This window comes from Crocodylus porosus, unplaced genomic scaffold (genome assembly GCF_001723895.1).
Source record: "Crocodylus porosus isolate Cpor-Errol unplaced genomic scaffold, CroPor_comp1, whole genome shotgun sequence".
NCBI lineage: Eukaryota > Metazoa > Chordata > Crocodylia > Crocodylidae > Crocodylus > Crocodylus porosus.
This window is the reverse complement of record NW_017728948.1, coordinates 64,638,252-64,652,784: the sequence shown is the minus strand read 5'-3', so window position 1 is coordinate 64,652,784 and position 14,533 is coordinate 64,638,252. Positions and strand designations below refer to the sequence as shown.

The window sequence follows — 14,533 nt, the reverse complement described above, 5'->3', positions numbered from 1 at the left end:
AGGATATGGTGAACATATCCAGAAACTTCTTCCACAATGGTGTAAATACCAAAGACAGTGGGGCATCCTGAATTGCCAGGTTTATGAATCTTGGGTAATAAACAAAGGTTGCCTGGCCTAGGTTCCCAGGAGGTAGAAGCAGTAGTCCTTTCCTGCATTTCCACAGGCAGCTTCTTTAAGAGTTTATCTGGTTCCTCCTGGTATTGTGCCATGGGGTCTTCTGTCAGGAGTTGGTAAAATTCTGTATTGGGAAGCTGTCTCTTGGTTTCCTGTATATACTCTGTTTTGTCCATGACAGCAGTGCACATAATGTCCAGGTTGTTTTTAAGGCTAAGCATGGCTCTCCCTTCCACAAGATTACGATTGTATCATTAAAGTTTGGGGAGGGGAAGTTTGGCAATCTCAGCATGGGCATGGAGGCAGAAACAGTTTATATACAGATCCAGATTGGAACTCTGGCAAATACAAAATAAACTACAGAATTAGGAAATACCTGGTATTCATAGTGCTGTGAATGACCGCTTTTTTAAAAATGAGCTCTTAACCTTTATTCACCTGAATAATGAGCAGGGTTATAAATTTGTAGCCACTGTATATTGTCTCTGAATTTTGTTTGCTCAGGGTTAGTGTTGGAAGCATAAAGATTATTGCCAGGAGATTTTTCCTAATCAATTACATGGTATGATATTATGACTGTTCTGTGGTAAAGTGATAATGCAAAATCTGGTTTTTATTATCATTGTTTTAATGATGCACTATGGACTGTGAAGCAATGTAAATGCACTAGATAAATACCTGAACTACATACCTCAGTCTTCCAAGTTCCTTTAACCTCTTATGTAGAGATGATTGAATGGTAGCAGAATACATTATAAAGGTGCAATTTAGAGAAGATGATCTACACTAGTCTTATAAATATATTCACATAAATAAAGCCAAAATAACACAGAACAGAATTAGTATGCCCATCAAGTAGCAACAGTATTAGTAACATTTATTTAACCAGGATAATTAAAACCTTGGAGACTAGCATCTTATTTACAAAGGCATCCTGGGGCAATAGCAGGTTATCTGTGCAAAGTAACAATAAAACACAATAGAAAATAAAATGTAAAAAAAGTACAGAAGCTTACAGCAATTATTGATCAAAGCAACATTGTGTGAGGTAAAGAAAAGTTAGTTTCTCATGAATGTTTCCAATTTGAGGAGTAGCTAATAAATCTCTTAATGGAAGCAAATTAGTCCACTTATATTGTATTTGGGCAGTACAGTTTTATGGAACAGTATCCTCTCTTGCTGACCTTTCACATTATTATTGAATGACAGAGATTTTTAGGTCACTGCCACTAAACATAGGATTCAAGTTAACGACTGATGGACAAATCAAGATTTATATCTAGGTCTCCAGAGGTGAGAAGCTACTACAGTACTGCACCATTCCACACATTTCATTTACTCTTTTGATTGGGATCACAATCCAGAGGTTTAAAATTGGATCTGATAAACATTTTAATTTTTTTTAAGTTTTAAGATTTTTTTTAGAAATTAAAACATATAATGAAAAAATGGTATTTTTGCAAGGTGGTTTTCTGTTGGGCAAAATGAAACCCATTTCCATATTTTTAAGAATTTATGGAAACATAAAAATGACATTGATAGCATATAGGGTAAAAAAACTGCATGAGGAGAAAACTGAGAAAAGTTAATAAGGGGATCCATTTTGAACACTTTAAAACAAACAAAAAAAACCCTTTGAAATTTTGAACGCACATACAAAAAATAGGTTTTCATTCTTGGGTATCCCCAGTAGCTTTAGGCTGTGGCATGGTAGTGAGTGCTGAAAAGACCTGGTATCAAAGCCCACAGGTAGCAACATATGCTAAGGATTTACTCATTAATTTTGTGTTCGCTCACTTCCGTACAATACTGCATCAGAGAAACTTTCCAGGGAACACGTCTTGTTATACTGACTCCTGATGTAGAGACATGATCATACAGTTGTTGTGCTTCATAATTAAAGTTCTGTTTATATTTCTTTGTATAATTTTTATTTATTTATCATTTCAACATTTTTTGAAAGTATATGCCGTATTGATTTTTTCCCTTATTAATTTGTACCATGTACAAATATTGATCTAATTATTTAGATACTAGGTTGGGTTGTCTGTCTGTCCCTGAACATACAAAAATCAGCTCCTTCTTTTTCTATAGAAGGTGATATGAAATAATTATATGACATATTTAGTGACATATTTAGTGACATTTTCTATGTGATGATGTGTACCACTTGTACTCCATCTTCTAATCTATATAATTTAAGATGAATTTTCAGTTTGACTCCTTATATAACAAGAAGCTGTCATTTTAAAATATCTTCTTCTTTTCTTCCTACTGTGGAATCTGCCTTGGAAATTCCAAAGACTTTTATGGATTATAGGTAAATTTTTCAGTAGCATCATGATTTATGTACTCAAATTCCATTTGTCAAAAGTGACTTAAGCAATCAGGAGCCAGTGATAGAAAGTACATAGAAGCTGTTCAAGCATGGTTGATTCGAACAAAAATATGACCTTTATAATGCTGCAAAAGGCTCTGAAAAAGCAAGTACTGACTGGAGAAACGAAGCATCCAATCCTGTTCATAGATATTACTAATAGTCTTTGATTCAAGAAAATACCTAAGTGCACACTTAGCTTTAAGTAGGTACTTAATTCCTTTTGACTTCAACAAGACCTAAGCTTGTGAATCAAGTACCTGCTTAACAACTGTTTTCTTGAGGTTCTGAGGAGGGGGAGCACTCCTAACCAGAAACTCCATGCTCCTAGCTGAGCTGCTGCCGGTGCACATGCCCTGCCTGCCCAGGTTATTCCTCTAAAAGCGGCAGTAGCTGGGACTTGTTTGGAGATCCTGACATGGGAAAGGGGGGCACCATGGTGGGTAATTCTGGTGCCCCTCCTGACTTGGTGCCCAGGGTAGATGACCCTCTCACCCACCCCCTAGTTAGACTATTGCAAACAGCATATGTCAGGGGGCTCCAAACAAAGAGAGCTAAGAAACAAACTATTCAAAGTTAAATTGGCAGCAGACAGAGGATGTACTATAAAAGCCCTTGCTTTGAATCTTTGCCATTGGAAGATAACCTTTTCTGTGATTACGTAGGGGTCCAGCTGGCGTTGGAAGCCTATTTTATTTCTAGCGTAGCACAAACTATAGTGCTAGTAATCCTACAATCAGTAGTATTTGCAGATTGTATTCTGGTTAAAGCAGTGTATTTAGATATGATGGGGTGAGTTTTTTTAACTTATTTCTAAAAATACAAGTTACCTGATAGTGCAAATTAGTACTTTTTATGGGTGAGCAGATTCTACATTTCTAGAATTTAGTGGGACTTGAATGTCTCATTGCCTGTCTTGCTATCTGGTTTTGTTTTCCTCTTTCATTTTTCTGCCACTTTCTGGTTTTGTCTTACATCTCTGATTGTTATTAAAATGGTTAACTGGTATGAAGATGCAGCTGAATTTGCCAAGTAATTCAAATGGGGAAGTAACCTGAAAATTTAAAATATCTTTATGATTATATAATTAAACTTGTTTTATTCAATATTGTATATAGGCTTTCCAGTCTGAAACAGAAATCTATTTAATTGTATAAAAATAAATAACAAAGAAAATTACTTTGTGATCATAATAAACTGTGGTGGTCTCTCTGGCCAATTTGCTGTGTATTAGGGAAAGCTGTAGTAACCTGTTGGTATTTTGGGCCATGGACAAGTATTCATTTCTAGTGTTAAGAATTTCTGTGAAATTGTTACCTCTAGGAAAATTGGTCAGGAGTTAGAGTATACAGGTGTTTCTGCCTCCTGCCTGGAGAGCTACACAAGCAAGCTCTTTAGCCAGGGGATACTACAGAGCTGCTTCTGCTTCTTGGGTCACCCTGCCCTTAGGTGAGCCCATTAATAGCCTGCATTCTTCTCTACTGGGGAAGGGAGCAGGCTGTCAAGTGACAGTAGTCACTTGACAATGATCCTGCTTATTATGAACCACAGTGACCAGGAGGCTGGAACTGTCTGTTTCCCATTTCTGCCATGGGAGAATAGCCCCCTCCCTGTGCACTCCTCTGGTTCAACCTGGAGGAGTCTACGGGACAGCCGGCTGCTGTGTCCATGGCAGGAACACTTCTGGGGCTCCGGGAAGGTTCCTGTGGCAGGAAAATTCCCCCCATTCCCTGCACTCATCCAGGGCAGGATGCCACTGTGCCCATGGTGGGAATCCTCAGTTGATTGGTAGGATGATTTGGGGGAAGCATTTTCCCAGGGGCTGTGGCAGGGCTCCAGCCCTAGGTGGACTTACCTCTCTGCTGTGTACTGCAGAGCTCCAGGAGGGTTTCTGTCAAGGAAGAATGCCCCCACCCACTTATCTCCCCTCATGCCCCCTCTCCAGCCAAAGCCCTTTAAGGAACAGTTTGGATTTTACAAACATGGGCATCTGGGTGCAATATAGAATCCTAATCTAGGGTTGGACTGTATAAATAAACTAGAAAAAGAATAAATAGAAAAAGACGAGGTGCTCTAGATGGATGGTGGGTGGGTATTTGGAGCTGGATTTATTTGGGTATAGTGGGGTGTCCATTTATTAGTCTGGCCCAGGAGCCAACTTCCTCATAAAAGCTAAGCCACCCTTAGGTTCCATTTCCCATCTGTTTATTTTTACATACAAAAAACTTATCCCCATGGCAAACAAAACATACAATAACATAACAAATGTACAAATAACAAACAAAAGTAAAACCTCAGGTCTTTCCTCAGACCTACAGAGAGGCCACCTAGGCTCTGTGCTTTCCCCTCAGCATACTAACCTCCTGTCTCCCAGCTACCCTCCCTGGGAGCTTTTAACTTCCCCTGGGGCTAGCCAAACATCCCTGTCAGCTGGCCCAGGGCTCCTAAGGAGACTGTACCCTCCTAAGCCCCTCTAGCTGGGCTCTAGCCCCCTGAGTCATGCACCCTGTTACAGTGGGTATACCAGACTTCTCTGACTCCAGCTAATAGTCTTACTTGGAACCTAGAGATTCTGTTTTTCTGTCTTGTCAGTTTGTTGTTTATTAACTTTGTTAAGCATTTTCTCCCCCAACCTGTGGCTGAAAGAAAGAAATGTGCCTGACTCCTAGAGTATTGAAAGAACTAGGGCTTGCATCTACAAAGGAATTTAGGCAAAGGGACAAGGTGGTCTGTCCTATTAAGAGGTGGCAGCCAGCTTTGGGGAAGCTGCTAATAAGGCACTGACTTACTGGACGCTTAAGAAACCCTGGAGAGGAGAGCAGGGACAGATTGTGAAGAAGCAGTGTGAAAAGTAGGAGACAGCAAGCTGTGGGCTGAACCTCTTGTTGTATGGGGCAGGGCAGGATACTGTCCTGAGAGCCAGAGCCAAAGGGGTTCCCTTCTCAATGTCCAGGATAGGACAGCAGGTTTTTATTACTTATTTTTTTTGTTTAAAGGACTGTTTTATCTTCAAAGACTAGCTGAAGGCTATCCAGGGAAGCAAGGCTTCCCTGAATTGTTTTTGTAATTTTGCTTACGTAGAATAACATGCTACATTCCTCCCAAATAAGGGTATGTTGCTAAGGAATATACAAAGGAATATCATAAAAACATAGGGACAAAAATAAGAAAAGCAAAGACCAAAGTAATTTAGAACTGGCAAGAAATGTTAGAGAAAAGATGGCGTTTGACAAATGTGATGAAAAGAAAAGAAAAAAAAAGGAAAAACCATGTGTCTGCTGCTCAGTGCAGGAACTGAACTATTGAAAAAGAGGTATAGTTGCTTGACACTTACCTTACTTCAGTCTTCACAACAGCAAAAAGATGTAACTGGAGAGTTAGCAAAATGAATTTGAAAAAAAAGAAGAAAGGCTACAGATCTTGATAAGGAAAGAGCACATCCAAGGGGTTTTGACAAATTTAAATGAATTTAAGTTATCATGTCCTGATGAAATTCACTCCCAGGTGGTGAAGGAGCCAGCTGAAGAAATCTCAGATTTCTGGTGGTCAGTAGTGTAAATTGGGGTGGGAGAGCAGGAATACCTGTCTCAGACACCAACATAGTAGGGATGCCAGCATTATACCCTCACGCCACAGAATACATGTACAGGCAGCAGCACCAGCAGCAGCCCCATGGGGTTGCTTTTGCAGATGCATGGTTAGATTATGCTGTGGTTGCTGCAGCAGCAGCAGCTGGGAACTCTTTTTGAGTCCCCAGCATAGGTAAGATTCCCACACAACTCTCCCCCTCAACATGCTATTGGAATTCCTTCCCCCTGGCTCTCACTGGCACCTCCATACTCTCCCCCAGGGTTTGCCCAGGGTGCAAACCCTGCTCCTTACACCTGTTCTACTGGCAAAACTATTTGTATGTTTTTAGATAACAGGCATTGTCCCAAAGGCAAGGAAAAGATCCAACATAGCACCTGTCTTTAAAAAGGGAGAAAAAGAGGTTGTGGGGAACTATAGATCAGTCAGCTTGACTTCAATGCCTGGGAAGTTACTAGAGCAAATAATAAAATAGTCAATTTGTAATAATTGAAAAATGAAGGTCATTCTCCAGATCACTAGCAGCCAACATGGAACTTTTAAGAATGAATCATGTAAACAAACTTGATTTCCTTCTTTGGTAGGGTAACCAGATGAAGGGAATGTGGTAGACATTAGTAAAGCTTTCACCATGGTCTTAAATTACATTCTTATAAGCACGCTGTAGAAGTATGGGCTAGGTAGACTTTCTGTTAGGTGGATATGATATGTAACTGGTTGAATAACAGCAAGAGATCACTTCCGGATGTTCTGCAAAGGTGTTTTCTGGGTCCAGTGCTAGAAGGTATGCTGGATCATAAAAACTCAGCATGAATGAATTTGTCATAATATAAGCAAATCCAAGTTGGGGTTGCATTAATGAAAGCATTCTAAGCAGTATTCATGAGATGCTAGTACCACTGTACTCAGTGCTGGTTAGGGTTCAAATAGAGAATTATATCTAAGATTAAATGCTATAATTTTGAGAGGGATGTAAAGAAACTGAAAAGGTCTGAGGTCAGCAACAGAGATGTTATTTGGGAACCAAGCTGTATAAGGAAATGATGAAAGAATAAAGTATGGTTAGCCTGGAGGGAAGAAGGTTAAGGGGGGACTTGATAGCAATTTTCAAACACTTGAAAAGTACCATAAAATAGATGAAGGAAATATATTTTCCCTTATTATGGAGGGCAGAACATGTGGCAGTTGATTTAAACAGCAGTAGAGCAGATTTAGATCAAATCTCAGGAGAAAACTACCCAACTGTAAGAGCAGTAGGACAGTGGAACTAGCTACTTAGGGAAGTTGTGGAATCTCCTTAATTGGAGGTTTTCAAGAAGCGACTGTATAGGCATCTTTCTGGGTTGCTTGAAGGAACAGTGAATCCTGCATCTGTGCAGTTGTTGGATCATCTGACACTTGTGCTCCACATTTAATTCTTTGAATTAGGCACTCGGTTTTAGATCTGGCCTTAGAAGCATTATTGGCTAGGTTAGCTTGAAGATCTTGTGGTTTTGTTTTTGTTTTTTTTCTTTGGTTTCTTTGTTTTGTTATTTTTCCCTGTGTTTTGTTTTCTAATTTTTAGGGAAGGTCTTCAGGTTTTTGTAGTTAGTTTCTGGCATTCCCCCTTCTTGGATCTCATACAGTCACTCTCCAGGGTTTTATGTCATATGTTTCATAATATACTGCATGTGCTTGTTAGGGATGCATAATAAAAGGGACAGGCCTATTCTTAGAAGGATAGTGGTAGATGGAGAGCACAAAAGGAACCTTTATGACATTTGGCATAGCTCACTCTAAGGCATGCTATAATTATTGTGTGCTCAGACTTGTGCAAGGACTAGTGTCTGGCCCCTAAAGGAAGGTGAAAAAAATATTGCCCCAGATATTTATCATGTGCAGCATTTTCTTGTATTTTGATGGATTTTGCATTACTTTTTTAAATCAGAAAATTTGGGGGCAGTTTTAATCAGACAAAACCAAGATCCCTGATTATCATGTTGCCCTGTCAACCCCTCCATTTTGCTGGTTAGATTAGCTTAGCATCCTCGTTATCCATATTTGCCCTTGCCCTTACTTCTTATCATTCCTTACTCATGGAAAACCTTTCCTCATTTAATATGCATGGTTTTGTGTGTCTCTTGTGTATTCAGATTCCTCCTGTCTCACTGCTGTAGTCAAACTTGCAAGAAATTAACTACGTGACAATGGTGAGATTGACAAGCAATAGGAATACTTTGTAGGCCAAAATTTTGGTCTGTTTTTGTTTTGTGCCCTACTCTAGAGGAATGTGTACATGGTAAGAAACTGCTGAAAAAGACTTCATGTTAGCAGCCTGAAGCTGGTCCCTCACTACTCTAGAAAGATGCAGCAATAATGGGCTAGAAGTCACTGGGCATGTCTCCCCAAAATGGTTACTGTGCAGTTGACTAATTAACTGTGCAGTAAATGTCTCAGCATCTGCATGTGTCCCCATAGTAGAGGTTTTCATGCACAGCAGCGCATGTGTAGACACTGTCCCAGCTGCCTGGGGCACAGGGTGCTTCATTGTGGGGCTAGCCTACAGGCAGCCCCCACACTGAAGCACCCTCGTGCCCCAGCCAGCCCCTCCATACCATGTGGAGCCCAGTCAAAGCAGTCCTTGGTCTGGCTGCTCCAGTCAGGCTCCTCATGCTACAGAGCTGGGGCATGAGGGTGCTTCAGCATGAGGGCTGCCTGCTGGCTATCCCTGTGCTGAAGCACCATGGGTGACTCAGTCACCCACTCTGCAGCACAGCAGAGCAACCCTAAGCTGGCAGGCTGAGGCATGAAGGTGCCTCAGCCCAGGTTGCTCCAACAGGGCTTCAGCCTGGGCTGATCCAACAGGGCTCCATGTACTGCACATGAATCAACTGTGGAGCAGTAAGTTTTTGGAGTTTGTTCTTGCACATTAATCATACATGTAAACACACTCACACGCAACACACTTCTTGCACATCTGTAGAGTGCCTAAAATATAACAGGTGCTTCTGTATTAAAAATATAGTCATGCTGCAATATATATATATTAGTGGCCTGTCTAACATGTCATGCTTCAGTGTAACATATACAATAACCATGTGAAGAAAGCTAATTTGAACAGGAATGTTTCATAAAATACAGGGTTAACTAATTCTACATCTTTATATAGAAAAAAGAACTCCATATGCATTATGCTAAGAGTCGACACTAAAGCTGTTTGTTCATAACTCTATGTTTTTTCTGCAAAATTTTCATTTTGGTAACAAAATCCTCCTTTATTTTGTTTATAAAGAAAAATCAGAAACCAACAGTAGTAGATCTAGGAATAGGGCAAGCGGGTGCAGCTTCCCCACTTCGGCTGTGCCATGCATGTACAGTGAGCTTATTGTGTGGTCAACATAAGCTTCTGCCAGACCTCTGCATGAGCAGTGATCTCTGAGCTCACCAGCTGCTCAGGGTGGAATTTGGCCACAGCCCCTACTTCACATGGCTCTGGAGCCCAGGAGGTGAACATAGGGCTGCTGTTTTCCCTTCCACTCCCTCCCTCTCCCTGCTGAGTTCATCAACAGAGAAAAGGAGGGACAAGCAACAATGGCAGCACTCATCCCACAGACTCTGGGCAGACCCATCCCCAAGGGCTTACTTGGATCCGTTCTTGGAAATGAAATAATTTTAAGTACAGTTTTGGGGGATTTGGCAAAAAAAAAAAATTTTTGTGCTTTGAAAACAAAAATTCTGAAAAGCAGTATTTAAATATGGTTTTCAAATGGAACCCCCACCCGAAAAAACAAACAAACTGGTGAGTGTATGCATTCAGGGTCTTTCCAACCTGCCCATTCTGCCTAATTGCTGATGTGGTGTGCACAATGTGGAAAAGCATTCATGAAGCTTGATTCCAGCAGTGCTCCCAGGCTTAGCAGGAGAGTGGTAGAGTGCCTTTGAGTTGTAGGACTAGTGGTGTCGATGGCCATTCAGGCTAGTACACTGCACTGTGGATATGGCAGCTTGAATTGCATCAAACTGAGAGAGGCTAATGCAGTCAGACTACTGCTACTTAAATCAGTCTGCATCTGCCAGGTGTTGTTTTTCAGCTCTTAAGACCTCAACTCGAGAGCTAACTTAAGTGGAGTAATTCATGCTAACTGTTGCAGCAAAGTAAGGGGGGCTTCCACAGCTGTTGAATACTTAAAGAGCACCTATGCATGTGCTCGGAAGTAGGGGCCTTCAACAAGCTTTAAAGTGACTGTTGCCATTTTGAAATGTGGGGATGCTGAATACATGAGATGCGGCAGCACACTGGAGCTTTCTGATTAGAATTCTCCAACTGACATGTTCTACTCAGAACGTGTCAATACATGTGTAAAAGTGCCCTCAGTGCAGTCACTTGTGCCACTCTTCTCACTTCAGCAGGACTAGGGAGAAGAGTAGGGGCTCTTCTGTCCCCAGGTGGCCTCTTGCCACCTGGCATACCTTAGAATAGGCTTGAGGCTACTTCACATGGAGCAGTGCATGGCTAAACCAAGAACAGAGGAACTACCTTATTAGTCCTTCTCCCCACCTTCCTTCCCCCGCCACCACCCCCTGCCCCCTGGTGAGTTTTTAGCTATAGCTGAGATTTAGGACCAAAGCCATAGCTAATACTTAGGGCCAAAATATCCACTTTTCCTTAGTTTGGATAAATTATCTTAGTCTTCCCATGTCAGTACATAGTCAGGCTTCTTTTTGTGGTCTCTCAAAAAAATAAACTTTAGTGAGACTGAGTTTGTATTTATTCAGTTTAAATCCTTTGATTTACATTGCTCCAAGGACGAGGTTAATTAAACGTGGGTAGTAAACATACTGATTTTTTCCTATATCTTTCTTCTGAACAGGCTTTCAAGTTTTCTTCCATAGAAAAGCTTGACAATATTCTGACCTTCCTACTGAAAAGCGAGGTGTCTGCTTATGAATGCAATGTTTTCCAGAGTGAAGATATGCACCATGAACAAGCTAGTGAGTACATTCTCATATGTTTCTATAATACTGTTTGTAGTGCTTGCCTGTACATGTTAAAGACCAGTATAAATATTCATACTGTGGCCGTTATTGAAATGCAAAATAACCAGGAACATGTAAAATTATTTGTGAACCAATGTGACACTACTGTCATATATTAGCCTTATTGAACAACAATCCAACTTTTAATTGCATCTCCCAATGAGTGTTCAGCTGTGACAGTACAAAATCTAAAAAAGATGGAGGGTAAAACCTAGATTGGTCCCTGAGGTGTTTCCATTTATATGTCTAAAATTTTCATCATGCCTAAACTTAGGTGCCTAGTTCCAGGAAAGTGATTCAAACAAAGATAGTTGATGAGTACCTATATTCCCTTTGCTGTCAATGGGGAGTGTTAGGTACCTCTGAAGGTCAATCCAAGGAGTGAACAAGCAGCTGCCTAGAGTTAGCCAATAAGAAACACTAAACACGGGTGTGTGTTTGAACTCTGCCCTTTTCAGACATGTAGAATTAAGAAATTATCTTCCGAATGCCAACACCTGACTGTGCTAGTAATGCCAGTCTCTTGCATAACAGTCCAGTGGTCAGAGCACTAACCCAGCACCAGGGAAACCAGGGTTCTAAGCCTCTCTCAGTCTGAGGGGATGTAAACCCACATTTCCCAAAAGTATGCTCTACCCATTGGGCTATAGCAGGGGTGGGCAAAATAGAGCTTGTGGGCTGAATGCTGCCCACCAACTAATTGGAACTGGATTTGGGCTGCCAAATGATTGTATGCAGCCCACAGCTGCTCCTGCAGCACTCTGCATGGGGCTGAGCCTGCTTCTACCTGTGGCAGCCTGCATTGCATTCCTGCCAACAGCTCCAGGCCCATCCACTGCACATAGCTTCCCAGTGTGTCTGCACTTGCCTGAGTATTGCTAGGCTCCCTCACCTCCAACATCCTCTTCTTCTCCCTACACCCGCCCAGCTCCTGGGACTGAGCATGCAGGCATCCCCCTGCCACCCCCACCCCCAACACACTCCTATCCCCCTACATCCCACCACACAAGCACCCCCCACAACATATACTCACCATCCCACATCCAAATACACACATCCCCCCATGCCTCCCTGCACATACCCCACATACACCCTCCAACTTCCACACACAATACAGGTTTCCCTCAATTTACGTGGGTTCTGTATATGCAATGACCCTTTTTATAACCAAAATTTGTTACATGCAAGGTAATTCACTTGCATGAGATTGGCATAGGCGCCCCACCCCAAGCAGCTAAGTCTGTGGGGGTAGGGGAAAGGGCCATGGAGCCAGGGCCCTGCTGCAGCTGCTCTGGGAGTGGCCAACACCAGCTGTCTGCAGCCACTGGGCTGCACTGTGCTCCAAACCCCCTGGGGCTCCACTTGTCCCCACACACCCAACTCCTGGGCCATGCTGTGCCATGGTGCAGGCAGGTGGTTTCAGCTGCTCCTGGGTATGCTGCAGCAGGAGCTGGGGTGAGTGGGAACAAGTGGAGTCCCAGGGGGTTTGGGGCACTGTGCAGCCCGGTGGCTGCAGGCAGCTGGCGTCAGCTGCTCCTGGGGCCATTGCAGCAGGGGCTGGGGTGAATGGGGAGAAGCAGAGGTGCGTGGCTGCAGCAGGCAGCAAGGCTGAGGGAACTGCAAGTGGGTGCAGGGCGGAGGGCAGGGGGGCACAGTTCTTGCTGCTACATACACCCCGGGAGGGGTGTAGGGCTGTGCCAGGCTCTTCCTGGTGGATGTGCATCTGTGTGCAGATCTGTGTGTGGGACCAGAGCAGGCTGTCATTGCAGGCTGGGGATGGCAGTGGCACTGGGCTCTTCCCAGTGCTTGGGGCAGGTGGCGGTGCTGAAAAGGCAGGTTGGAGGGGCTACAGCAAATTTTGGGGTGGCAGCAGCCCCCCTCCCAGCACCAGCACCAGCACCTGCCCCATGCACAGGGAAGAGCCCAGTGCCATCTCCGGCCCCTGCCTGCAGTGGCAGCCTGCTCTCATCTTGCACACAGATCCAGGGGCACATGGCCCCTGGGAAGAGCCCAGAGCAGCCCCCTCCAGCCTGCAGCCCTCCCAGGGGGTGTGTAGCAGCAAGAGCCGCACCCCTCCCACCGCACCCACTTGCAGTTTCCTCTGCTTTGCTTCCTGCTGCAGCCCTGGGAGTGACTAGCAGGCTGCGCCACACCATTTCCCCCACCCCTTCCCTAGCCCCAGCATTACTCCCTCCCTCCTTCACTGCTGTGGGAACATATCTGTGAATGCAGGTACCACATAATTCAAGGGAAACCTGTATACAGGCAGCCCCCACTTAATGCTGTTTCGCTTAGTATTATTTCACTATAACGCTCATTTAAAATTGATACCTGATTTCACTTAGCACTCAGCAAGTTTCATTATAACACTCATGGTTGCCATCTTGGGTCATTAAAAACAATTGTGGTTGCCATCTTGGGTCATCAGATACTTTCGGTTTCCGTTAACATTCGCTTCGCTTAATGCTCAGTTTTCCAGGAATCGATTAAGAGCGTTAAGTGGGGGTTGCCTGTACAAGAATAAGACTGTATTTTGTCCTGTTATGCAATTGCCTCTATATACACTACTCAAAAAAACATAAATCAGGAAAAATATTTTTTGAAATAAAATTAAAATGTTACGGTAGATGTTTGATTTTTAATATCTGATTTGTTTTTAATCAAGAGTTTGTTAAGATTATATCTTTTGAAAGATTTTATGTGTGCGGCTCTCAACTGCTCCCCAAAACTTGTTGAGTGGCCTTTCAACTGAAATAATTGCCCACCCCGAGTTATAGGCTAGCCTTCCTGTCAAAGGCTACTGAGCAAATGAAAATGTATTGGGCTAGAACTAACGAGAGGGATCCAGACTTTGTGACCTCATAAGTAGGACACTCAGCCAAGGAGATGGACAGGCCTGAGTTTTGATCCTAATGAATTTTCGTGTTCCTAAAAAAATGGATTGGCTTTTGGACTTTGGATGCTTAAAGTCCATCTTAGTCCCATTTAGCTGACTAATCTGGATTTTGTCCTATATGATCAATTGACTGGGATGTCAATAAATACTGGTATTTAGAAGTAAATGCAGAGTCATAGTTAAATTTTCTCCTTGCATGTAACCATCAAACATATAACTAATAAACGTGTAGGGTGGGGTACACTTTTGAGGTATCAAAACTCTTCTCAAGGAAGTAGTGTATTTGAGTAGTTTTTCTGTTTTGTTTATAAAGACTAAGGTTTCAGGGGAAAATCTTATTATCTACGTGTATAATATCACATCTTCAGCCTGGAAAAGAGTGGGGACTTGGTGGCAGCCTAGAAGTATATAAGGAGGGGGTGCACCAGGACCTGGGAGAACAGTTGTTCACCAGGGCTTCCCAAGGAATAACTAGGTCTAATGGCCATAAATTCCTGGAAGACCAACTTAGACTGGACATAAGAAAAAACTTCATTGCA

At 42.7% G+C, this 14,533-nt stretch overlaps 1 protein-coding gene across 1 annotated transcript in view; it reads left to right on the top strand.

Moving 5' to 3' along the window:
* BANK1 (B-cell scaffold protein with ankyrin repeats 1) overlaps nucleotides 1–14,533 on the top strand; it is a 346,310-nt gene that overhangs the window by 105,795 nt on the left and 225,982 nt on the right. The window contains exon 7 of the mRNA XM_019553351.1: nucleotides 10,933–11,053. Within this exon, the coding sequence (XP_019408896.1) occupies nucleotides 10,933–11,053 (121 nt within the window). The remainder of the gene's footprint in view (nucleotides 1–10,932; nucleotides 11,054–14,533) is intronic.